This window comes from Oncorhynchus mykiss, chromosome 3 (genome assembly GCF_057628025.1).
Source record: "Oncorhynchus mykiss isolate SJ-2025 chromosome 3, ASM5762802v1, whole genome shotgun sequence".
Lineage (NCBI taxonomy): Eukaryota > Metazoa > Chordata > Actinopteri > Salmoniformes > Salmonidae > Oncorhynchus > Oncorhynchus mykiss.
The window spans coordinates 58,874,923-58,902,858 of record NC_143024.1 but is presented as its reverse complement, the minus strand read 5'-3'; the positions used below and the strand labels follow the sequence as shown (position 1 = coordinate 58,902,858).

The 27,936-nt window shown below is 41.7% G+C and overlaps 1 protein-coding gene across 2 annotated transcripts in view; it reads left to right on the top strand.

The window, feature by feature from the left end:
• LOC110520051 (activin receptor type-1C-like) overlaps positions 1-26,047 on the top strand; it is a 29,349-nt gene extending 3,302 nt beyond the window's left edge. For both annotated transcript variants that reach the window (XM_036974311.2, XM_090229636.1), the window contains 8 exons: positions 7,356-7,586; positions 14,576-14,827; positions 15,381-15,611; positions 15,785-15,952; positions 16,664-16,820; positions 17,397-17,521; positions 21,465-21,595; positions 23,051-26,047. In XM_036974311.2, coding sequence (XP_036830206.1) covers positions 7,356-7,586; positions 14,576-14,827; positions 15,381-15,611; positions 15,785-15,952; positions 16,664-16,820; positions 17,397-17,521; positions 21,465-21,595; positions 23,051-23,176 — 1,421 coding nt within the window. In that variant the 3' untranslated portion in view covers positions 23,177-26,047. The remainder of the gene's footprint in view (positions 1-7,355; positions 7,587-14,575; positions 14,828-15,380; positions 15,612-15,784; positions 15,953-16,663; positions 16,821-17,396; positions 17,522-21,464; positions 21,596-23,050) is intronic.
• The last annotated feature ends 1,889 nt before the right edge of the window (positions 26,048-27,936 follow it).

Here is a 27,936-nt window from a genome sequence, read left to right as displayed (position 1 = left end):
ATGTGAAGGGGCTGGGTTGGTTATGCATGGTCTGTGATTGTTAGTCCGGTTGGACATACTGCCAAATTCTCTAAAATGACGTTGGAGGCGGTATGTGGTAGAGAATTGAACATTCAATTATCTGGTAGCAGCTCTGGTGGACATTCCTGCAGTCAGCAGGCATTGTCATTAATACGTGTCACATATCAGTTTGCAAACAATGTAAAATAAATAAATAATTACTTAGTTAATAAATCTGCATACAAACATGGTCTCTCTTCTTTTTTTTTTTTGCTTTCTTGAGTAAGGCAACTCCAAAATACAGGTGTTTCAGCCTAGCTCAGGGCTTTCTGTGGTGGTGGGGCAGCCAGCGGAAAATACGGAGCGTAGGGGTTGGCAATGTTCTCTAGTTGCGCCATGATTGGCTCAGTGTTCTGTCACTCATGGGGACACTACGTCACTGGCAAATCTAAGGGTAGAGCTCAAATGCAAGCCCCTTTGGTGCTGCCATAGCGTTACATTAGAACTGCCCATCCAAGAAGGCTCAAGGTCATTGGCCACAGATGAAATGACGTCAAATCACGTTATATCTACAGTAGCTTTGATTGGACTGAACATCATACTTTCAAAATCTTAGCTAGCAGTCATCATCATGAATAAAGTTGACAATCTACTGGTAAATCCTTTTTAATCCTTGTCATATGAAGAGAAATAATGAAGATAAATTATAGATAAAACATATCTACGCTCGTCGGCCATTGGACATAAACATTACACAAGTTGGAAATCGCAAATTCACCAATGAGTGGTTTAGAAGGAATCAGTGGCTAACAGCAAGCATTGAAAAGCAATAACTAGCCTGCTGTTCAGTGGAGTTGGTGTCTCTATTCAGGGTTTAAGGTAAGGATGCACGATATATCGGTGAGCATATCGGAATCGGACGACATTTGTTAAAAATGCCAGCATCGGCCCGATGTGTAGTTTAACACCGATGTGCAAAACTGGTGTCAAAGCTGACGTACGTTTAAATATAACGTAAGTAGATGACGTAATGATGCCAGGAAAAATACAGCGCTACACAGAACAAAAGCAGAAAAATACTAAGCGCACTTCCAACAACTAAACAAGTTCAAGTCCAGCAGTCATTTGAAGGAGTTATAAAATTTCAGCGACACAACTCAAAGGCAAAATCTGTTAACGCCAAGATAATGGATTTACTTATGCTACTTGCTATGGGCGTCACAATTGACATTTGGACCAACGATGTCAGCCCCGCAATTATGCTGAGTCTGACAGCACAGTGGGTCGATGAGGATTTTGTACTGAGGAAAGCCGCATTGCATGCTCAAGAGTGTGCTGGTTCTCATACCGCTGCTGCCATTTCGATGGCATTTGAGAACATGTTTGAAACTTGGAAACATGAACACACTCCTAGCTCCAACTGACTGGAGAAATAAGATAATCAACTGTGTCTGCAGCAGACATGATATCCTCTATCATGGCATTGAAACGCCTGCTCAACAAAACTGCCCACACAGACCGTGGGGTTAACTTGCGAAAGTACTTGAGGCTGTGAACAAGCGATTCTGTGAACAAGCGATTCGGTGGCATTCTCTCTGAGCCTCTTCACTGTGTCGCCACCATGCTCGAGGCTAGGTACAAGGACTGCTACTTTGATGCAGACAAGAAACAGGGTTTACCTGAAATGTTAGACACAGCTGGACAAGATGGAAACGGACACAGTGACTGTGCGCACCTTGGAAGAGAGGCCACGGACAGACAGAGCTGATACTCCACTGCTTGACATGCATGATGAATTCCTGGTTGAGAATGAAACGATGGAACAAATTAACAAAACAGCATGGCAAGTAAGTGAACGAGAGGTTTTGATTATGTTTTACTGGTAATGGGGACATGTGTAAATGCCAACAAAATAACTTTTTGGTGTGTGTGTGTGTAACCTTTTATTTAACTAGGCAAGTCAGTTACGAGCATTAGTTTGTCAGACTGGGTGTCACCAAAGCTGTGTTGTATTCATCAGGAACACTTCCCTCTGTATGTTTTTGGACAGTGAAGCTACAGTTTAAATTTGGCTCTATACATTTTAGATTTAACATCAAATGTTTCATATTAGGTGACACAGAATGTGTATTTTTACCATTTAGAAGTGTAAGCACTTTATGTATCCAGTCCCCCCATTTGAAGAAGTCATACATATATGATAAAATCACTTAGTGTATTAAAGTAGTCAGAGTTCAGTATTTGGTCCCACAGTCCTTGTACATAATGACTCCATCAAGCTTGTGACTTTGCAAACTTGTTGGATTCGTTTACAGCTTTGTTTAACCCAATAGGAAGTAAATACATTTCCTGAATAGCTGGGCGCATATGTGGTCACATTATTATGGGACAACTTGGGAGAATGATGTGCCGTCTGTTACGGCTCATCTCAAAATACAGCCAGACTGGCCTGCTACTGTGCTTTTCTAGACCTTTCGAACTTTTGAGTGTAGACCCACAACTTATCCAAACAGAATGAAACATTCAAATCACAGGGCTTTCGGTCAGTAATTCAAATGACATATTCACTGCAGTTTTACAGCGTAGAGTAGAATTTTGGACCCACTTAAAAACAACAATACAATTGAAGTTCCGTGGCGCCGTGAGGTCACCTAGGCAGAGGGCTCCTGTACATTAAAATATTTTCTTCTGTTTTTTTTGTTTGACACTCCTTACTTTTTTCTTATTTTTTTTTATATTTTTGAACAGCCAAATGTGTACAGATAAGGTCTGGATTGCGTCAATTTGTTTCCTGCCTATGAATTCATGGAAAATCATATTTCTAAAGATGGCTAGCTAGCAATTCTGCCAGGCTACGGTAGCAATGCTAACTCATGTATTTTGATTTGAATACACCAGACTATTTATTTTTTGGTTTGACGGTCTCCTAACCCAATAAAGAGGACTACAATGCATGGTGAGCTGGAAGTGACAATTTGATTGCTCAGGAGGTTATCATCTGAAGGTATGAGCAGCTGTCACAATTATCCTGAGTGAGAGAGAGAGCTCAAAAACAAACTTCATCTCGTTCTACAAGACCAGAGATTCCACGGTTACGGAGAAGTCTGTCACACCACCAGGATGGCGAGACGCCGATGAGACACCTTCAGTGGAGAGTGAACTGTGCTCATCCTATGTGGTCGCGCCATCTGTTTGAGTCTTGAAACACTCCACTTTAAACTAACAAAGAATCGTAATCCAGACCTACTCTATCATATCTGTATTTTATTCTTGTCTGTTTTGCTTTTTCAAGAGCTTTGAGATTATTTTTGTAATTAAAGTGCAATAGAAGTTGAATTAATTATTCATTGCATTGTGGTATTGTAGTCTAGGGTCATTGTATTGTCCCTAAACAAGATTAATAGGGAAGCTCTTCGAGCTTCGTGTCTCTTGCCTTCAATGTTGTTTCAATGCGCAATGACACACCTGGTCTCTCCGCTGCCTATCTGCTATTCCTCCTTGTTATTGTGAATTTATATAGAAAATTGGTGCAGCTTTGAAGGACTTTTGTGTGGTATGATTGCTAGTAGTTAGCCTATTGCAGATCTAGACAGACATTTGGATAGGATGGAAGAAATTGTATAGTAAAACTTCCAAAAGGATGAATGTAAACCAGTGAAAATAGCACCTGTGCCCAATTTATTTAATTTAATTTTTTATTTTTATAATAATACAACTCTCCCCTATTTTTGATATTCTCTACCGTCGCCTCATGAAACGTTTGTCAAATCCAAAATGCAGGAGTATAGAGCCAAATTTACAATTTTAGCTTCACTGTCCAAATGCATACGGAGAGGAGTGTAGTTCATAGATATCATTTAAAAAAAGATGCATTACAAGGTCAAAACATTTTTCCACAAACATGACTTGCAAATGGACATAATTAATGTATGACAATTTATCGTTTCCCAAAATTCCATAATCATCACAATTCTACCCATGGGGATAAGCAAGAACGGCAAGTGAGATCCAATCATCACTATGAGAGAGTTATGAGTTGCTTTCATATAGTACAGTTCAAAGCAATGACCATTTATAAACAGTACATGCTGCTAGTAGTAAAACAATTTGCAATGTGGTTTTATATCGATTTGTCATGATTGTGAACCCCAGATGGCAATTAAGACATATCCAGAGCCACAGGTTGCCTGCCTGTCGGAGCTGTTTTCCCCCCCATTTAGTTTTCTTTTTGTAAACAGGCACTCATCTACTCTGCCTCATTTGCAGTCTTACCATTGGCAGGTTAGGTTGAGTGTAGCTACTTTCTCTCTGTCTGCACTTTATGATTAGGTATAATTTACCAGACATCTGTTCACAGTAGAGTGCCTCTTATGCCAGAAACCCTCTATCTTAGTGTGCCTGCCCATGCCTGCCATTGGTCAGGCACACTAAGAAAGTCCTCTACTTTCACTATGGCTTATAGGAAGGGCAGAGTATAATGTAAACAATCAATGGTAGATGGAGCGACATGTAGCCTAGTTTTGACCCCAGCTCAGATGGGAAAAACTGGTGTGGAGTGAGCTGGCATCATCCCAGATGCAGTTGAAGTTTACATACACCTTAGCCAAATACATTAACTCAGTTTTTCACAATTCCTGACATTTAATCCTAGTAAAAAGTCCCTGTCTTAGGTCAGTTACGATGGCCACTTTATTTTAAGAATGTGAAATGTCAGAATAATAGAAGAGAATGATTTATTTCAGCTTTTCTAGTTTGAGAAACAGACGACTCACAAGTCCTCAACTGGCAGCTTCGTTAAATAGTACCCACAAAACACCAGTCTCAACGCCACAACAGTGAAGAGGCAACTCCGGGATGCTGGCCTTCTAGGCAGAATTCTTCTGTTCAGTGTCTGTTCTTATGCCCATCTTAATCTTTTCTTTTTATTGGCCAGTCTGAGACATGGCTTTTTCTTTGCAACTCTGCCTGGAAGTCCAGCGTCCCGGAGTTGCCTCTTCACTGTTGTGGCGTTGAGACTGGTGTTTTGCAGGTACTATTTAACGAAGCTGCCAGTTGAGGACTTGTGAGGCATCTGTTTCTCAAACTAGACACTAATGTACTTGTCCTCTTGCTAAGTTTTGCACCGGGGCCTCCCACTCTTTCTATTCTGGTTAGAGCCAGTTTGAGCTGTTCTGTGAAGGGAGTAGTACACAGCGTTGTATGAGATCTTCAGTTTCTTGGCAATTTCTTGCATGGAATATCCTTCATTTCTCAGAACAAGAATAGACTGATGCGTTTCAGAAGAAAGGTGTTTGTTTCTGGCCATTTTGAGCCTGTAATCGAACCCACAAATGCTGATGCTCCAGAGACTCAATTAGTCTAAAGGGCAGTTTTATTGCTTCTTTAAATCAGCACAACAGTTTTAAGCTGTGCTAACATGATTGCAAAGGGTTTTCTAATGATCAATTAGCCTTTTAAAATGATCAACTTGGATTAGCTAACACAACGTGCCATTGGAACACAGGAGTGGTGGTTGCTGATAACGGACCTCTGTACGCCTATGTAGATATTCCATAAATTAACTGAGGGATGGAGGAAGTCACACAGGAATATTGTAAAGGCATTTGGACAAGTGAATTCATTACCACACTGTTTAGAACAAAAAAATAAATTTGGAATGGATTAGTCTATTCATCTTCCCATCAGCAGTGTTGTGGGGTGTTCTGATAGTCTGGGAAATCAAGCTTTGCTCAGACATGTAGCAGGGACCCGAGTTAAGGACATGAGAGATTCCCTACAGCTCCGTATCAACCAGGCAAACATTACCTCTACTCCTATAAAAGTTGGACGTAGTCCCATCCAGTGGCGGTCAGTGCCGTTTTTAAGATGAGGGAGGACGATTATTTTCATGAGCATGGCCTTATTTGTATTACAACATAATGGTTCTGTCATTCATTTTCCATTCCCCCAGTTCAATGTAACATCGATTTGGTTTAGGCTACTACATTATACTCAAATTTGACCTGTACCCATCATGAGGTTGCTACAACCTAGCCTATGAAAAGTTGACAACGTAGGTGCACACAGGTCTAGATTTTATTTTTAGGTGACACATGGACAGACAGTGACACATTCAATACTGCCTTGCACACACTTGCCTGCATCTAGCTGATCTAGGGTGTAGTCATTAGTCCAATAGTTACAAACAAGAGTTTATATTGGACAAAATGAGGTATGTTTATCTTTGTTCCATTTGCTTTCTTTTAAGAAACGTTTTTCAACAGAATAGGCAGAATGAATATACCCCTGATCACACATAAACACAGTTCACTTTCATAGCAGCCACATACAAACAGCTTGTTGTATTCCTACTCGCATCTCTGCGATTTTTTTTATTTTTATGCACTGCAGTGCAACTAGCTCGCTTTAGCTTATGCTTTCAGTACTAGATATATTCTCTGATCCTTTGATTGGGTGGACAACATGTCAGTTCTTTCTGCAAGCGCTCTGATTAGGGTGGAGGACATCCTCCGGAAGTTGTTATTAATTACTGTGTACGTCTATGGAAGGGGGTGAGAACCATGAGCCTCCTAGGTTATCTATTTAAGGCAATGTACACAGAAGAGGATGGAAGCTAGCTGTCCTCTGGCTACACCATGGTGCACCCTACATGGTGCTGTTTAGGCTACCGTAGATCTTTATTGCAAAACAGTGTGTTTTTTTTTATCAATTATTTGGTGACATGTCTATATATTTAGTATAGGATAACTTTTTTAATGTTTCACTATAAAAAAAAATGAAATTAACAGAGGAAGGATGGTCATCCCCCTTCCTCTACTGGTCCCATCCTACAGAATAGACCACCAATTCCTTGTGAGTAGGAGAGCCCTGCTGTCCTCGTGGCTTTATCAAAACAGGACAGGAGTGGGTAGGCATCCAAGAAGAGTACAATATTATCTGGGTGTTAATCTAAAGGGCATTATAGAATACTATTTTATTTGTTTTTAAGAGCATGTCCAGGATTACATAACAGGTAGGAAGCCTCAGCTTCAAAAGTATGAGTGGCCACTAGCCATAATGGCCACTATCCCTAGAGGTCTGTAGTAGACAGACATTGGTCAATGGCCACTGAGCGCCTCCAATTGTATTGCTGAAAAAAAGTATGCAAAATGGTTCTAAATTGATAAAGACGACTGTTTTCCATGCGGTACCTGAGACGGCTTGTCCTAAAACATGAGGTATACAGTTATTAATGTTGTTCTTCAGAAGTTGAAGTGATATGCAAGAAAGGCTCTAGAAAATCACAAACTTGGGAGTTTACTAAGAAGCGTATTCGTAGAAAGCCAAGCATCTAATGTCACACTGTTGCATTTCAGCTCTGAAGTGTGTGTGCCAGCTATGTGCCAACAACACCTGTGAGACGGGTGCAGACGGGGCCTGCTGGAACTCTGTGATGCTGATCAACGGGAAGGAGGAGGCCGTCAAGTCCTGTCTGTCCCCGGCTGAGATGAGGGGACAGGTCTTCTGCTACAGCTCCCGGAACGTCTCCAAGAGGAACTGCTGCTTCACAGACTTCTGCAACAACGAGACCCTGCATCTGCATCCAGGTAATTATGAAGTCACGCTACTTATCGCAAAGTCTATTGTACTGTTATTAGAATCTTTTGCCCAATCATTATGGTTTTCACTTTCTGGAATTTAACCCCATGGTTTTGAAACTCAAACACATGTCCCTTAACCATTTAATACTCTCAGCCTGACCTGTGTTTATTCTACCAAAGGAAACCGTTAGAAAGAAATAGAAAACCCATGCGGACATCGTTTGTAGCTAGAGCGCATTCCAGGAGGGATTTCCTGCTCAGACCGTGGTCTAGCCAGATGAGCTGAGCTACCATTTGATTGGCCTAGCGTATCCTGTGACATAATGTTGTCAGAGGTTACCCGCCGCCTGCCAGTGATCCCGCCCGTCAGGTTTATAGACACCTCGTCAGGCCAGGCGTGTGTAATTGGTTAGAGCGAACCGCCTGCTTTGTCGACGGTAGAGGGCTTAGAGGTAGGTTAGTTAAAGCTGTCGGTACATGTTGCTGTTCTCAACACGGCGACCTCGGTGAGTAAACATTCTCATCTTTGACGTTTCAACGTCGCCTGATTTCTGTTACTGTTCGGTATGGAAGATCTGTAGTTAGTTATGGTGCTTTGAAGCTGTATGACATCCACATGCTTCTCCTTTTTTAGTTCCTGGCGTTTCACTTTGCTCTCCTCAAAGTTACTCTTCATTAGGAATGTGAGGGTTTGTACACATTATAATCGGCCAAATGTATATTATTACGATTTAGGCCTCGAAATGGATATATAATGACTGTACAAAACATTAGCAACACCTTCCTAATATTGAGTTGTGCCCCTTTTTTCCCCTCAGAAGTGCCTCAGTTCATTGGGTGTCCTTTGGGTGGAGTCTCCCATCATGTCCTTGGGGTGGTGGACCATTTTTGATACACACAGGACACTCTTGAGCGTTGCAGTTCTTGACACACTCAAACCGGTGTGCCTGGCACCTACTACCATAACCTGTTCAAAGGCACTGAAATATTTTGTCTTGCACATTCACTGTCTGAATGGCACACATACACAATCCATGTCTCAAGGCTTAAAAATCCTCCTCACCTTCATCTATACTGATTTGAAGTGGATTTAACAAGTGACATCAGTAGGGCTCATAGCTTTAACCTGGATTCACCTGGTCAGTCTGTCATGGAAAGAGCAGGCATTTCTCATGTTTTGTATAATCAGTGTACAACTCGCAGTAGCACTGTACCTTGCAAGTTAACATCGGTTCGCTCCCTAAATAGCCCAAAACCCTAGAATTGTACTCTTCATATCATATAATTGACCTATCTGACCTTTTCCATATAACTATTTTTATATATGTGTGTGTGTGCGTGTGTGATAAAGCTTCTTATATCTAGAATCGTATATGTAAGGTTTAGAATAGTTAAGTCGAATCAGACTGTGCTGGGCTAGAACAAAGGCCTGCACACCCGGTGTCTCTCCAGGGCCAGGGTTGGTAATAACTGATTTACAGTGACACTACAGGACCCAGACCAATCATCAGAGTGTACTTAGACCCTTTGAGGCGAAAAATCAACACACACAGTATGATAAAGCTGTTAAAGGTAACATTTGTCAGTTGTTCACAGACTACAGTCTACACAACAACTTCGGGTATGAATGGATACGGGGATGTTAAAGTGATCTCTGCTGTTTCAGAGGAGAACTGCACTATTGCTGACAACCTTGTATTTTAAGAGGGTACGGACTTGCATTTTAAGAGGGCACGGACTAGACTCTCTATTTCCTCTATTCGTCAGTGCCTGTGCTATGACCTTGATTACCGTTCCCCTGGTAACCACATTGATTGTATGCACCGAAGCAGAGCGGTCGAACAGCTTCCAAATTGCCCGAGCTACAGAGAAAAGATAAGCACTATATCAATAACTCATAAAGGCCACTTAGACAACGATATAACTTACTACTATCGCTGTGGATGAAGTGTGTGTAGCTGTTTTACAGTTCCAATAAGGTAATCAGTCAATTTAAGTCAATTTGGCCCTAATCTATGGATTCCACATGTCTGGGAATACAGATCTATTGGTCACAGATACCTTTTTAAAAAAAAAAGTATACCAGTCAGTATCTGGTGCGACCATCATTTGCCTCGTGCAGCGCGACACATCTCCTTCGCATAGAGTTGATCAGGCTGTTGCTTGTGGCCTGTGGAATGTTGTCCCACTCCTCTTCAATGGCTGTGCAAAGTTGCTGGATATTGGCGGGAACTGGACCACACTGTCGTACGCAACGATCCACAGCATCACAAACTGGCGCAATGGGTGACATTTCTGGTGAGTATGTAGGCCATGGAAGAACTGGGACATTTTCAGCTTCCAGGAATTGTGTACAGATCCTTGCGACATGGGGCCGTTCATTATCATGCTGAAACATGAGGTGATGGCAGCGGATGAATGGCAGGACAATGGGCCTCAGGATCTCGTCACGGTATCTCTGTGCATTCAAATTGCCATCGATAAAATGCAATTGTTCGTTGTCCGTAGCTTATACTTCCCCATGCCTTAGCCCCACCGTCACCATGGAGCACTCTGTTCACAATGTTGACATCAGTAAACCGCTCACCCACACAACGCCATACATGTGGTCTACGGTTGTGAGGCCAAATTCTCTAAAACGATGTTGGAAGCAGTTTATGGTAAAGAAATTAACGTTCAATTCTCTGGCAATAGCTCTTGTGGACTTTCCTGCGGTCAGCATGCCAATTGCGCGCTCCCTCAACTTGAGACATCTGTGGCATTGTGTTATGTGACAACTGCACATTTTAAGGTGCCATTTTATTGTCCCCAGCAGAAGGTACACCTGTGTAATGCTCATGATGTTTAATCAGCTTCTTGATATGCCGCACCTGTCAGGTGGATGGATTATATTGGCAATGGAGAAATGCTTACCAACAGGGATGGAAACAACTTTGTGCACAACATTTGAGAGAAATAAGCTTCTTGTGCATATGGAATATTTCTGGATTTGGTTTATTTCAGCTCATGAAGCATTTTACATGCGTTTTTATATTTTTGCTCTGTGTATTTTATGGAGGCTTTCCGGACTCCATTGATGAAAGGTAAAACATTTTGAATGAGTAGAATAAACAGAAGGATCTGTTCCATATACTTATTATACATGTTTTGTCCAGTATATTTCATTAGCCTTCAAGTCACAGTTGATCTTGGCTTTGAAATCAGTTAACAAAAAAGTTTTAAACAATAATCAAATAAATAAATAAATACAATTAAAAAAATTATATCTTTCAAAAGTTTGGGGTCACTTAGAAATGTCCATATTTTTGAAAGAAAATCACATTTTTGGTCCATTAAAATAACATCAAATGGATCAGAACTACAGTGCAGACATTGTTAATGTTGTAAATGACTATTGTAGCTGGAAATGGCTGATTTTTAAGGAATATCTACATGGGCGTACAGAGGCCCATTATCAGCAACCATCACTCCTATGTTCCAATGGCACGTTGTTAGCTAATCCAAGTTGATCATTTTAAAAGGCTAATTGATCATTAGAAAACCCTTTTGCAATTGTGCTTTCACAGCTGAAAACTGTTGTGCTGATTTAAAAATAAATAAAACTGTCCTTCTTTTAGACTAATTGAGTATCTGGAGCATCAGCATTTGTGGCTTCGATTACAGGCTCAAACTGACCAGAAACAAAGACCTTTCTTCTAAAACTCATCACTCTATTTTTGTTCTGAGTAATGAAGGCTATTCCATGTGAGAAATTGCCAAGAAATTGAAGATCTCGTACAACGCTGTGTACTACTCTCTTCACAGAACACCGCAAATTGGCCCTAACCAGAATAGAAAGGGTGGGAGGCCCCGGTGCAAAACTTAGCAAGAGGACAAGTACATTAGTGTCTAGTTTGAGAAACAGATGCCTCACAAGTCCTCAACTGGCAGCTTCATTAAATAGTACCTGCAAAACACCAGTCTCAACGCCACAACAGTGAAGAGTCGACTCCGGGACGCTGGACTATCTCAGACTGGCCAATAAAAAGAAAAGATTAAGATGGGCAAAAGAACAGACACTGAACAGAAGAATTCTGCCTAGAAGGCCAGCATCCCGGAGTCGCAAGTACATTCGTGTCTAGTTTGAGGAACAGATGCCTCACAAGTCCTCAACTGGCAGCTTCGTTAAATAGACTCTGGGTTCGAGCCCGGGCTCTGTCGCAGCCGGCCGTGACCGGGAGGTCCATGGGGCGACGCACAATTGGCATAGCGTCGTCCGGGTTAGGGAGGGCTTGGCCGGTAGGGATATCCTTGTCTCATCGCGCACTAGTGACTCCTGTGGCGGGCTGGGCGCAGTGCACGCTGACCAAGTCGCTAGGAGCACGGTGTTTCCTCCGACACATTGGTGCAGCTGGCTTCCAGGTTGGATGCGCGCTGTGTTAAAGAAGCAGTGCGGCTTGGTTGGGTTGTGTTTCGGAGGACGCATGACTCTCGACCTTCGTCTCTCCCGAGCCCGTACGGGAGTTGTAGCGATGAGACAAGACAGTAACTACTAATAATTGGATACCACGAAATTGGGGAGAAAAAGGGGGTAAAAAAAATAGTACCCGCAAAACACCAGTCTCAACACCACAACAGTGAAGAGGCGAGCGACTCCGAGATGCTGGCCTTCTAGGCAGAATTCCTCTGTCCAGTGTCTCTTCTTTTGCCCACCTTAATCTTTTCTTTTTATTGGCCAAGTCTGAGATATGGCTTTTTCTTTGCCACTCTGCCTAGAAGGCCCGCATCCTGGTGTTGCTTTTCTTTCAAAAACAAGGATATTTCTAAGTTACCTCAAACTTTTGAACCGTAGTGTGTGTGTGTGTGTGTATATATAACGCTGACGTCAATGGATCACGTGAAAACAAGCTCATTTAGATATGTTTTATGGATCTTATTGTAACCGGTTAGAGCACATGATTGAAAGTTCAAAGGGTAGATAAGATCACTTTAGCCCACTACAGTTGTAATGTTTGAAATCTACAATAAAATGGCTCTGTGCATGTAAAATACTGAATCTGCCTAGTGCATAGAAATGGAATATATGATCTAGCTCCTATGGGTACGTTAGCAATGGCTGCCTGTCCACCCATTATGCCCATCAATGTTTTGAATGGGGAAGCCTGTTCTATAGACTCTATTTCTTGTCATAATGACTGTTCTTTGTTTCAAACTGGGGACGTTGATTTCCAGAAATTTGCCTAGTCTTAAGAACACGTTGTTTCATACCGTCGTGAAGATATTGAGATTTGGATACAAATATTTGAATATGTCAAAAAATGATGAACGATTGCTGTCCGAACACATGCCACTACTGACATTAGACACAGATAAGTGGCCTATTCAAAGCATATGGGGAAGTAGATATGTCCCAAGTGCATCCAAACTGATATGCATGTTGAAAAACATTTCAATCTTTTCACCAGTAGAGCAATGGAGGTTAGAGACGGATCTCTAACCCCCCCCCCCCCCCCCCCCCCTTCCACCCTGTTGTTTTGCTTCGTTGAGTGACTTGCTTTGCTCTACTTGGACGTGTGGTAGAAAGGCTTTTAGGTCAAAGGGAAAGAAGACATGTTATGAAACAGTTGACTCGGGCTGTCGTGTCCACATGTCTGAATCTGTGTACAGTTCTCACCCTGTCAATGTTGCAAGACGTCTTACTGGACGAGGACACTCGAAGACTATTGCTGTGATTGGGGGATAAGACCATCTGGTCAAAATAACATGCCGCCACTTAAGCTCTAGAGTGCACTTTCTGTTTTTGTTGATATTAAGGCTATTCCAACTTTGAAAAGTACCTGCTTTAGTACTTTTTTTAGTATTAGTATTTCCATGGTAATTCCAGGACATTTGCATCAATGTCATTCAGTCAGTGCTCGTTAATTTCCCCAAAATAGCGACACAAAGTTAGGCTCACTGGATATGTCTGGCAGTACAGCCAGAGCCATGTCATATGTCGAGGGATTCATAGTCTAGATACGTATCTCCAAGATGCATTTTGCAGTCGGTGCATGACTCCATGGAATTTGTATTATTGGTAAAACAAGCTGAACTTATAAAACCTATGCCCAGTAAAAACCCTGCTTCTGTATCTTGTGCTGCTGACGAATCTGATTGCCTGAGAACTTCTAGCAAAGAACAGGACTTTTAGAAACGTTGTTCAATTGCAAACCTAACTTCGCATCTGCCAAATTCAAATTTCTCAGGATCTGAGAGGATTTAGATTAGCTGAAGGGCTGTATTGATTTTCTGGATTGCTGGTTTTCTGTCGAGCCTGGGTTACTGTGCCTTTCTGTGTCCATACTAACTCACAACATCGTTTCGCAAGTCAAAGTTGTTTTTAAGCAGAATAGCACCCAGGCCAGTTTCGGTCTGACTAAATGATCATGGAGTAAATGATACTGGCAACCCCATTGGGATCTGGTCAAAGGTAGGGCACTACCTTTGGTTGTCATTTGGGACACAACCATATTCATAACATCGTTAGGTGCTGGTGAACAGAATGGGGCCTTTGTTTTTGGTGAGATTTCTTCAGTTTCATATTTTGACCACAAGCTGGTACAGTATGTCATGACGTACTGTACATTGTTGGAAGTAATGGGTTAATAAATAAAGTTGAAAATGACCACTAGAGGGCATAGAGATCATGAGAAGTTTAGCCTATGTATTATTTGAGTTCAGGAAGTGTGTGTATATATATATATATATATATATATATATATATATATATATATATTTGTGATATATCACATTTGTGATATAAGATTTTTTTTTTTAAACGTGGATGGAGAATGTTTAGGGATTTAAAAAATATATATATTTTTAAAATCCCTAAACATTCTCCATCCACGTTTAAAAAAAAAAATCTTATATCACAAATGTGTGCACATTTTAATCTACTGACCTTCTTGTTACTGAATGAGGTCCTCTGTTTTTGAATACATAGTATGGTGTGTATGCTTCTATGTGTTGTGTAGGCTATGTTGAGAGGCCTTCGGAGGAGCCCGGCTGGGGCAGGCTGGAGCTGGCAGCGGTCATCCTGGTTCCCTCTGCCCTGCTGTGTGTGAGCATCCTGCTGGGGGTGTGTGTGGTGCAGGGCCAGCGCTGTGCCAACAACAGGGCCCACAAGAATGACGTGGAGGAGCCCCTGGACGACCAGAGTCTCATGCCCCCCGACAAGTGTATTAAAGATCTCATCTATGACATGAGCACGTCCGGCTCAGGCTCCGGTAAGAGAGAGTCTACAAATGCATTTACAGTCAGAGAAATAGAATCACAGGAATGGACATCCCTTTTCAAGTCAATGGGTCTGTAATGGTGATTCCATTTAGGCGCACACCAGAGGAGAGCAGGCTAATGGCACTCTGATAGATAGACCTCATGGTTAGTGTAGCGAATCAATCTGAGGTTTTAATATTGAACACCATTTTATTTGCTTGATATGGCCACAATGGGCAGGAAGTGAGAGAAACAAGTCGAGTTCAGAGAGATGATGTTCCTGGCAGATCAGTTGTAACTCCTGATGGCTCCCGAGTGGCGCAGCGTTTTAAGGCACTGCATCTCAGGGCTAGAGGCGTCACTACAGACCCTGGTTCAATTCCAGGCTGTATCACAACCGGCTGTGATTGGGAGTCCCATAGGGCGGCGCACAATTGGCCCAGTGCCATCCGGGGTAGGCCGTCATTGTAAATAAGAATTTGTTCTTAACTGACTTGCCTAGTTAAATAAAGTTAAAAAAATATATAAAACCCTGATTAAACTGATTTAGTTTCTGTTTCACAGGGCTGCCGCTGCTGGTACAGCGGACAATAGCTCGGACCATCGTGCTGCAGGAGACCATTGGGAAGGGACGCTTCGGGGAGGTGTGGCGAGGGAGGTGGCGAGGGGAGGACGTGGCGGTGAAGATCTTCTCATCCCGAGACGAGAGGTCCTGGTTCAGAGAGGCAGAGATCTACCAGACCATCATGCTCCGACACGAGAGCATCCTGGGATTCATCGCAGCCGATAACAAAGGTACGCATTGACACATTTGGGCAAATGGCACCCTGGTCCTCATTAAGTGCACTACTTTTGACCAGGGTCATCTCTATTGTTTTGACCATGTGAGACCAACGTTCTCAATAGGACTGTACGCATACACTGACTCCATGTGTATGACCATGCCCTTTGCTGTTTTTGCATTGCAGATAACGGCTCTTGGACCCAGCTGTGGCTGGTGTCAGAGTACCACGAGCACGGCTCTCTGTTCGACTACCTGAACAGGTACACAGTGTCTGTGGACGGCATGATCGTCCTGGCCTTGTCCATCACCAGCGGTCTGGCACACCTCCACATGGAGATCATTGGCACTCAGGGTGAGGGACTGGCACCTCTCTGCCTAGATTGGGCACTACAGCTCCCAGGTCCTAGCCACAGCTCCACAGATATATATATTTGCCCTGGGCTCTTTTTTTGCAGTATAGTAGCCTCCAATTCAGTAACAATTGCAGACCTGTGTATCTGTCAGTCTAGTGTTACAATGATGCCATTCCTGCTATAGATGATCTATTTAACATCCCACAGGATTCACATGTATTTATTTACCAAAAGTCAGAAGAATACTCACTGTGACTAGGTGAGGGCCTCCTACTGTACAGAGCACGAACAGCAGAAAATCCTCTTTCGTGGAGCACCTTGTTATTCTTAGCTACTATCCCAAGCACACTTCTTGGTGTTGCTAGTTACTTGCTGTAGTGACCTTGTCACATTCATAACCAAAGCCCTACTTCAATAGTTACAATGTGACACCTATGGTATTTTCTTCTGAATGGGTTTTCTTTGTGTCAGATGTGTACACAGTACTACTGTTAATCTATTGTGAGCACCAGACTTCTGTTAGCAAGTTATTGAAATGACATGAAGTATAACTGTATTGTAATGTGTTATTATCTAGTATTAATCTATTATTCCTAGCCCTGGACATCTTTTTTGCAAGGGCCATACTACAGGGACAGCAAACCCCATGTGTCACGTTAGCAAGTTGAAATGACATGTAACATAACTCTGATTTGGGATCTGTCTTACAGGGAAACCTGCCATTGCCCACAGAGACATCAAGTCTAAGAATATCCTGGTGAAGAAGAATGGGACAGCCGTCATAGCAGACCTGGGATTGGCTGTGAAACACGACTCCAGCACCAACACCATCGACATACCGTCGAATCACAGAGTAGGAACAAAGAGGTAACGCTTTTACCTGAGAGAAGGGCATGGGCATGTTTATTGGCCACTTTAATCTACTTATTCAATTATTAGTATTTTATCTTTATGTCCTTTTAGAGAGATGGAGGGAGAAATATTGGGCCGGTGATCAGGAAGGTCTCACATTGGCTTTGTGTACGTCCCAAATGCCACAGCTCTGGTCTAAAGTAGTGCACTAGAGAATAGGGTGCCATTTGGTACACACGCCAAGTCTTTACCTCACATCACTCGCCCTCGTTTCGTTTAGGAAATTGACAGCGATCCCCTTCCACGTGCTCTCTCCATCATTCAGAGCTCCTTTTTTATTTTATTTTTTAGGGTCACCATATGCTTTGCTTGTAAACTGTTAGCAGAATGATTGGACCACAGCTCACATGGAGCCCTGTGTCTATAATAATAAACTGGCCGTGCGTATCTCTGTGTGCCTGCTGCCTGTCTGCGTATCTCTGCCAGGACATTGAGTCTTCTTACTCGAACGGACATATGCGTCATTGTTGACTCTCTCACCCTAAAACCCAGTTAATTAGGAGTTAACAAGTGTATCCTCCCTCCCGGCAGGTACATGGCACCAGAACTGCTGGATGACACGATCAATATGAGCAGCTTTGAGTCATTCAAGCGGGCCGATATCTACTCCCTGGGCCTGGTGTTCTGGGAACTGGCACGGAGGTGTTCCGTCAGGGGTAAGTTATATATATTAAAAAAAAGAAAACTGAAGCAAATAAAATGGAAATCCCCAGACTGTGCAACGAATACACTAGAAATGACACTATTTAAAGCTGAAGCTAATATTCTATTCCCTGTATAGTACACTACTTTTGACCAGGGAACCTCTATGTAGGGAATAGGGTGTAATTTGGGACACAAGTCAAGTCGTTTAACTGTTGGTACAAAAGCAACCTTAAGCAAATGGAATGGAAGTGTCCAGTCTGTGCAGGTAATGCACTGGAATAAATTACACTGGAGCAGTGACTGATGCAGTTATTGGTTTATTTGGGTAGATGACTCGAATTACTTTATTCAGTGATTTGTCACTTTTATAAATATTAAAGGTACAGCACAAGTAAAAAAGGCCTTTTTGAATGACCAAAAACGTCACCCGAAATATTTTTACACTATTAAAATGTTCAGAATTGAATCAAGTTGTACCTTTTTTCTCTCATCTCTAACTATCAGGAAGCCTGAAAGAACAGGCAGAGTGGTCAGGGAGTTTATATTCATGAGCGCACCTTGACTGACAGCTTTTTAAAATACCCTTGTGGTCATTGCCAGGTAACAAGGTCATTCTGAGCCTATTTTATCAGGTAAGTTGACTGAGAACAAATGATCATTTACAGCAACAACCTGAGGAATAGTTACAGGGGAGAGGAGTGAAAGATACAATTGTAAGCTGGGGATGATTAGGTGACCATATAAGGGACAGTTTGGGAATTTAGCCAGGACACCAGGGTTAACACCCCTATTCTTACAATTAAGTGTCATGGGATCTTTAATGACCTCAGAGTCAGGACACCCGTTTAACGTCCCATCCAAAAGACAGCACCCTACACAGGGCAGTGTTCCCAATCACTACCCTGGGGCATTGGGATATTTTATTTTAGACCAGAGGAAAGAGTGCCTCCTACTGGCCCTCCAATACCACTTCCAACAGCATCTGGTCTCCCATCCAGGGACTGACCAGGACCAACCCTGCTTAGCTTCAGAAACAAGCCAGCAGTGGGATGCAGGGTGGTATGCTGCTGGCATGGGTTGTTATCAATAAAACGTCATGATATGGTACAGAGTGTTCGATTTGGCTGCCGGGGGGCAAGGAGACCATCAGCTCTGCTAAAACCAATGACAACTACGTGCCATTTTCAAGGGATTGTTAAATGTTAGAACTATTTGTTTTTATAATCATCACCTCTTGAAGAGTATTGTCAGAACTTCACATTTCAGATTATTCCACATTTATCTCTCTCATCAGAGTTATACAGCATGTAACTGCATACTTTTCATGATCAGTAAACATCAATTGATCCTCGTCCTGTTGAAGTTGTCAGTAGGACTACTGTCCTCACCACCGTATAAGCAAAGCAAATATAGTCTAGCCATCTAAACTCAGCAAAAAAAGAAATGTCCCTTTTTCAGGACCCTGTCTTTCAAAGATAATTTGTTAAAATCCAACTAACTTCACTGATCTTCATTGTAATGGGTTTAAACACTGTTTCCCATGCTGGTTCAATGAACCATGAACAATTAATGAACATGCACCTGTGGAACGGTTGTTAAGACACTAACAGCTGACAGACGGTAGGCAATTAAGGTCACAGTTATGAAAACTTAGAGGCCTTTCTACTGACTTTGAAAAACACCAAAAGAAAGATGCCCAGGGTCCCTGCTCATCTGTGTGAACATTCTGCAAGGAGGCATGAGGACTGCAGATGTGGCCAGGACAATAAATTGCAATGTCCGTACTGTGAGACGCCTAAGACAGGGAGACAGGACGGACAGCTGATTGTCCTCAGTGTCAGACCACGTGTAACAACATCTACACAGGATCGGTACATCTGAACATCACACCTGCGGGACCGGTACAGGATGGCAACAACTGCCCGAGTTACACCAGGAACGCACACTCCATCAGTGCTCAGACTGTCCGCAATAGGCTGAGAAAGGCTGGACTGCCTGTTGTAAGGCAGGTCCTCACCAGACATCACTGGCAACAACATCACCTATGGGCACAAACCCACCGTCGCTGGACCAGACAGGACTGGCAAAAAGTGCTCTTCACTGACAAGTCGCGGTTTTGTCTCACCAGGGGTGATGGCACCTTATGGTGCCATATATTTTGTTTAGTGCACCAGTCCCTCCTGCAGCAAAGCACACCCACAACACGATGTTGCCACCCCCATGCTTCACTGTTGGGATGGTGTTCTTCGGCTTGCAAGCATCTCCCTTTTTCCTCCAAACATAACAATGGTCATTATGGCCATACAGTTCTATTTTTGTTTCATCAGACCAGAGGACATTTGTCCAAAAAGTACGATCTTTGTCCCCATGTGCAGTTGCAAACTGTAGTCTGGCTTTTTTTAATGTCAGTTTTGGAGCAGTGGCTTCTTCCTTTCTGAGCGGCCTTTCAGGTTATGTCGATATAGGACTCGTTTTACTGTGGACATAGATACTTTTGTACCTGTTTGCTCCAGCATCTTCAAAGGGGCCTTTACTGCTATTCTGGGATTGGTTTGCTCTTTTCACACCGAAGTACGTTCATCTCTAGGAGACAGAACGCATCTCCTTCCTGAGCGGTATGACAGCTGCGTGGTCCCATGGTGTTTATACTTGCATACTATTGTTTGTACAGATGAACGTGGTACCTTCTGGCGTTTGGAAATTGCTCCCAAGGATGAACCAGACTTGTGGAGGTCTACAATTTTGTTTTTCCTGAGGTCTTTGCTGATTTCTTTTGATTTTACCATGATGTCAAGCAAAGAAGCACTGAGTTTGAAGGTAGGCCTTGAAATACATCCACAGGTACACCTCCAATTCACTCAAATGATGCCAATTAGCCTATCAGAAGCTTCTAAAGCCATGACATAATTTTCGGGAATTTTCCAAGCTGTTTAAAGGCACAGTCAACTTAGTGTATGTAACTTCTGACCCACTGGAATTGTGATACAGTGAATTATAAGTGACATAATTTGTAAACAATTGTTGGAAAAAATACTTGTCATGCACAAAGTAGATGTTCTAACTGACTTGCCAAAACTATAGTTTGTTAAGAAGACATTTGTGGAGTGGTTGAAAACTAGTATTATGACTTCAACCTAAGTGTATGTAAACTTTTGACTTCAACTCTATACTGAGATCATGTGACACTTAGATTACACACAGGTGTACTTTACTTAACTAATTATGTGACTTCTGAAGGTAATTGGTATTTTTTTAGGGGCTTCATAGCAAAGGGGGTGAATACATATGCCAGCACCTCTTTTAAATTTTTTTAAACAAGTAATTTTTTAAATTTCACTTCACCAATTTGGACTATTTTGTCTGTCCATTACATGAAATCCAAATAAAAATCCATTTAAATTACAGGTTGTAACGCAACAAAAACGGCAAGGGGATGAATACTTTTGCAAGACACTGTGTAGGCACCCGGCCGCCCTACAGTGTGCAGGACCCCATTGACTTGTACAATTTGTAACACTCATCTCCCGTCCGAATGCTTGAAAAAGTAAAGGAAGGCTTTAGGATATGCAACTAACAACAGGGATTGATCCAGAGGAGGGGGGGCTCCATGTGCCCCACTTTGATCAAGTGGGCTTCAGTCACCCACTTGGCTTCAGTCATTCCCAAGATTGAAGGGGGACACACATCCAGCTATGGCCTCCTCCTTATGTACCAGCTACAGTCATTTTTCATACTTGGATCAACCTACTATGAACTGTCTTCATCCAAATATCATCAAATTTGATTTAAAAAAACTGTGATTTTCACTGTTGGGGACCTTTTTTAATGAATCATTATATTACCACCGATATTGAATAAACAACATGTTTAATATTGCCGTGGAACTCATGGAGGTACATTTGTGCCGCGGAACTGATGATAAAATGTGTCTTTTTTTTTCTTTTTTCCCCAAAGGACTTCAAGAAGATTTTCAGTTGCCTTACTATGACATGGTGCCTTCAGATCCCTCTGTGGAGGACATGAGAAAGATTGTCTGTGACCAGAAACTGAGACCTAACATTCCCAACCAGTGGCAGAGCTGCGAGGTGAGATACGATTCTGACTGTAATAGGGTCGCTGAATTCCGGTTCATTTCCCCAAAATGTCCAGGTTTTTCTAGTTGGAGGATTCTTGGAATCAGCAGTAAACCTTATGAATACTCCAACCGGGGAGCCTGGGAATTTAGGTGACGCTACCTGAATTTTACAACCCTAGACTGGAATGTTTTATTATTTTTTTGTGTTTTACCACTACAGTGCCATAAGGTAAATACTGTATGTTGACTTGTCTGGCATTTAGAATTTTGAATTGAACTGCTGTTTGTGAAAAGGTTTTTACTTGCGATGACTGTGATATGGGGTTGTGTTACCTACAGTGCCTTCGGAAAGTATTCAGACCCCTTGACGTTTTCCACATTTTGCTATAGCCTGAATTTTAAAAGGATTTAATTGAGATGTTTTGTCACTGGCCTGCAGACAATACCTCATAATGTCAAAGTGTAATTATGTTTTTCCAAATGTTTACAAATGAAAAGCTGAAATATCTTGAGTCAATAAGTATTCAACCCCTTTTGTGATGGCAAGCCTAAGTAAGTTCAGGAGTAAACATTTGCTTAACAAGTCACATAATACTTTGCATGGACTCACTCTGTGTGCAATAAGTGTTTAACATGGTTTTTGAATGACTACCTCATCTCTGCACCCAACACAGAAAATTATCAGTAAGGTCCCTAATTCTATATTTAAGGACTGGGGAGTTTTTCAGGATAAAAAAGAAACAGAATGGAGCTAAGCACAAGTAAAATCCTAGAGGAAAACCTGATTCAGTCTGCTTTTCACCAGACATTGGGAGGTGAATTTACCTTTCAGCGGTACAATAACCTAAACAACAAGGGAAAACCTACACTGGAGTTGCTTACCAAGAAGACAGTGAATGTTACTGAATGACTGAGTTACAGTTTTGACTTAAATCTATTTAAAAAATATATGGCAAGACCTGAAATTGGTTGTCTAGCAATGATCAACAACCAATTTGACAGAGCTTGAATCATTTTGAAAAGAATAGTGGTCAAATGTTGCACAATCCAGGTGTGGAAACTCTTAGACTTACCCAGAAAGACTCATAGCTGTAATCGCTGCCAAAGGTGCTTCTACAAAGTATTGGCTCAGGGGTGTGAGTCCTTACGTAAATGAGAAATTTCTGTATTTTCAATATATTTGCACATTTTTTTCCAAAATCACGTTTTCACTTTGTCATTAGGGCGTATTGTGTGTAGATTGGTGAGAACAAAAAAGATTTCATCAATTTTTAATTTGGGCTGTAACACAACAAAATGTGGAATAAGTCAATGGGTATGAATACTTTCGGAAGGCATTGTACCTTAGTTGAATGCACTTACTGTCGCTCTGGATAAGAGCCTGTGTTAAATTACCGTAAAAGTCTGGTCAGACCATGTACAATCTGGGCCTGTTCATTGATAAAAATCCCTCTTGATTCGTTAGGCACTGCGGGTGATAGGCAAGCTGATGCGCGAGTGCTGGTACGCCAATGCTGCAGCTCGCCTCACCGCACTGAGGGTCAAGAAGACCGTCTCTCAGGTGACTGTACTCAAGGACATCAAAGATTAGCTTGGTAAGCTAGCCCACTGGCTGCTCCCCCCCCAATGTACTGTTATTAGTCGGGAGCAAAGCATCCTCTGGACCACACTGAAACACTCAACTGGGTGTTATTCATTAGAAACCAAACAGAATAAAACAGACTGGAGCGGGGAGGGGTCTACCTGAATTTGTCAAATAAGAAACTGAAATATTATATATATATTTTTTGCTATGTTGTGCACTAATGAATACGACTCAGCAGTGTGCATTCTCAGCTTGTGATGCCAAAGGAGCCTACTGCTGCTACCCAGCAGGGAACACTCCTGTCCTGCCCTGCAGTGTGTGACTGGAACTGCATCACCCAATCAAGAAAGAACAGGAAATGAAACTGTGACCTTTTTAGATGACAATGGATGATTTATAATGTACAGATTTTGTCTCTGCTACCTCAGATGTTTTTTAAGTGCCCAAAGCTTGAAGTTGCACATTGAATGCCATATAATAGTGTATGTACTGTAGTGCTAGGCAACATGCAAAAATGATTGTAAATGTTACTGAGTAATGCACTCACTGCTATGCCTGATTAGTAAAGGACACCCAAGGTATACATCCATAAAGATAACTGCTACTTGGGTGCTGCCCCCATCCCCGCCCTATTCTATTTCGTATCCATATATATCGTTGTATATGACTTGAAAAATAATGCCTATATCAACTATACTCCGTATTTAAGTCTAAGATGTTGTATAACACAATATATTATTGTTAAAGGAGCAATCTGCAGTTCTAACAACAACAATGACAAAGTGGACACCCACTGCTATTTTGGTTAACAGCTGAGGGATGGGGGCTGGAGAAATGTAAGCTATAGATGCAAGGACTGACCATCCATGATATCAACATTATAGTATTAACCCTATAATTAGGAACTAGAATACTAATAGTTGAAATAAGTATAGAGATTTAATAGGATCTCTGGTTTTAACCATGCTTTGAGGATATACAGTATTTGTGTACAATGGAACTGTTTACAAACAATGGCGTAAAACAAGTTTATATTTTGGTTTTCGATGTGCTACGACAGTTTTACTCAGCTCGTTTACAAGTTATATTCTTTAAGAATCAATAATGTCATAAAAGTGAAAAAAAAACGGATGTCGCTATTGCAGATTGCCCCTTTAAACACATCCAAACGCACATGTACTTTGCCTAACAATCACATCTTCTCTGTGAAGCACAACTTTTGTTATATTACAGAAGAGAGAAGTTTTAGAAAAAAACATTTCAATATATTTAATATATAGATAGAATTATGGAAATACTTTTATTCCATATAAATATTGTTATATCCAAAGCCTTTAATTGAATGCTACTATATGTAGGGACACTATGAAATGCCAATGTGAAAATATATACATATATATAGAAAGTACAAAATGTACTACATTGTTGGTATAATGTACACAAAGCAGTACACCCTTTACCCAATATAATATGCAAACACAAAAAAATGACCAAATTGTTCACCAAATATTTTGTTTGTCTACTAAAGAGGGATTTTTCAGTGAGCCGAGTTTGAACAGTGGCCGTGTTCAGACTGCTTATGTGAACACTAATGCCATTGTCAGACTTGGCTTGTAATCTCTTGCCATAACAGGCTTAGGAACGGGGACTTAAACTAAATCTGCTGTGGGTGTCTCCTGTACACAACGTGGCAGGCCTGGTGCTCTGTTTGTGTAGGCCTGCAGCAAGTTCAATCAGAGGTATACGACATGTATATCGCACAGACATTTTGCCAACGTATGTTTGGAAATTTGCAAATGTATTGCCTGTAGTGTCATTTTGCTTAAACAAAGCCTGCGATTTGAGATGGTTTAAGATGGGTGCTGTTTAGAAAAATACACTTGGCTTTTAATGACTTATGTAGATTTGTTCTTGTTTACTTTAATATTGTTTGCTTATGCAAATCAGGGCTCTATTGAGTTTGGATCGCTAAAGTTCAGAGTTTACAGCGTGATTGAAATCTAAAGGCAATGTTCCCGCGTTAGCGAAGACTGCGCTCACGGTAAACGCTGTCAGCTCAATCGGAAATGACCTTCTGATCTCACACCCTGGAACGCTTCGGCGATACAGATTGAATAGAGCCCTAAACTGTTTAACATCTTTGTAGTTCATGCAAGTTAGCATCTGTCTGGGGGGTCAATGTACAGTAGCATGGGCAATGTATCATGGGCAATGTAGCATCTGCAGTTGCTTCATAGGTGTACAAAGTGACACGCTTGCTGCTCTGTTGCCCATATAGCTGTATCATTAAGTCAATGTTACAATTATGTTTTGTACGTAAAAACAATGACCGTTTCACTTTTAATATGTGTAATTATTTCCCCAAAATTGTAACAAAATATATATTGACATTGCAGTATTTAGTGCTCTGCCTGTATCCTGTGGACAAGCAAGCTAATGTTAATTGTCTAATTGGAAATGAAGCTGTGCTTTTGTTGTCATGGCCTACAGTCGAGTCAGTTTCCCTGAGGAAACTCAAGAGGAAACTGGACGTCAAGAGGACGTGTGGAATTGTTTTGCTTCTACAGACCATCTGTCGTTCTGAAGAAAGGAGACTCATTCTGTCATTTCTGGTCGAATATCTGTTGAAAGTTGTGTATGACACAATTTGGAAGTGTTGCCTGCTCTGGGACTGTGGTATTCGTTTTCTAAAGAAGGTTTTGCGTTGAGAAATGTCATCCTCCAATGAATTTGCTTAATTCTTTCTGTTGACAAGAGCAACTATTTTGTGTTGTGAATTCAGATATGGGTCTCTTATGTCAATATGTCTTTCAGTCTTACACTATTTATTAAAAATATGTGACAACGGTGAGTCAGTAAACTACATTTAATTGAAAATTACATTTTTCTTTGATATTTTTAATACCTTATGACAAGAAAATATGTAATTCCCCATTACAGATTATGATAGAATCAGGGCATGATTTGAACTTCCGGAATGAGAGCGTTTCCCTCTCATTATCGGTCGTTTACCTGAAATGACAATTTCTTATGTATGTCATCCGTTTATCCTCTGCGAGGATTCATAAATGTACTGTGGTTCAGAAGGCAAGACGGCTAACTTGACAACTACAGCAGATGTGTCCGTTTTAAATGGGGGAAGTAAGCCTTGTCACCTTGGCTGTTAGCATCACTACTCAGATGAATCAGCCACTCCCGAATGTGCTTCGGTTTAACCATATTCTCTGTTCAATTCTACAGCACTGTGACCGGGAACATGGACAATCATAACTTCACAGATGTGGCTTTGTGGGATACATTTCTGAAACCAGGCTTGTCCCCCCCCCCCCCCCCCCCCAATGGTGACATAGAAGTATTCAAGGCCTGACAGTATAAATCAAAGTAGTTTATGTTCTGCAGAGCTGAGGGTAAACTGTCATTAAACCACTTACAGTACCCGTACTTTACAAACTCCCCTGCTCTTTCCTCAGTGAATTTCCAACTAGGCAAGGCCTATCTGAACAACTGACTGTAAACTTCCTACATTCACACAATTGGTCAATTAATATCCCAGCTCCTTAAAGCTGAACAGCACAGTGTAACATTTGAAACATTAGTGAGGACTGTTTTTGTCTTGATGAAATATTGCAATATGTTAAACGTGACAACCATCAGAATTGCATTTCTAGTTGAGCCATTGTGTTCCAAATGCCACCCTATTCCCTACACATTTCACAACTTGACCAGAGCCCTAAAGTGCATTCAGAAAGTATTCAGACCCCTTTTCCACATTTTGTTACGTTACAGCCTTATTCTAAAATGGATTCAATAAAAAATGTTTCCTCATCAATTTGCACATAATATCCCATAATGACAAAGCAAAAACAGGTTTTTAGATTTAAAAATAATAATTTATTAAAAATATAAAAATTATACCTTTTAATTACATAAGTATTCAGACCCTTTGCTATGAGACTTGAAAGTTAGCTCAGGTGCATCCTGTTTCCATTGGTCATCCTTGAAATGTTTCTACTTCTTGATTTGGAGTCCACCTGTGGTAAATTCAATTGATTGGACATGATTTGGAAAGGCACACACCTGTCTATATAAGGTCCCACAGTTGACAGTGCATGCCAGAGCAAAAACCAAGCCATGAGTTCAAAGAAATTGTCCGTAGAGCTCCGAGACAGGATTGTGCTGAGGCACAGATATGGGGAAGGGTACCAAAACATTTATGCAGCATTGAAGGTCCCCAAGAACACAGTGTCCTCCATCATTCTTAAATGGAAGTAGTTTGGAGCCACCTAGATTCTTCCTAGAATTCTTCAGAGCAATCGGTGGAGAAGGGCCTTGGTCAGGGGAGGTGACCAAGAGCCTGATGGTCACTCTGACAGAGCTTCAAAGTTCCTCTGTGGAGATGGGAGAACATTCCAGAAAGACAACCATATCTGCAGCCCTCCACCAATCAGGCCTTTTATGGTAGAGTGGCCAGATGGAAGCCACTCCTCAGTAAAAGGCACATGACAGCCTGCTTGGAGTTTGCTAAAAGGCAACTAAAGGACTCTCAGACCATGAGAAATAAGATTCTCTTGTCTGATAAAACCAAGACTGAACTCTTTGGCCTGAACGCCAAGCATCACGTCTGGAAGAACCCGGGCACCATCCCTACGGTGAAGCATGGTGGTGGCAGCATCATGCTGTGGGAATGTTTTTTAGCGGCAGGGACTGGGAAACTAGTCAGGATCGAGGGGAAAAGATGAACAGAGCAATATACAGAGAGATCCTTG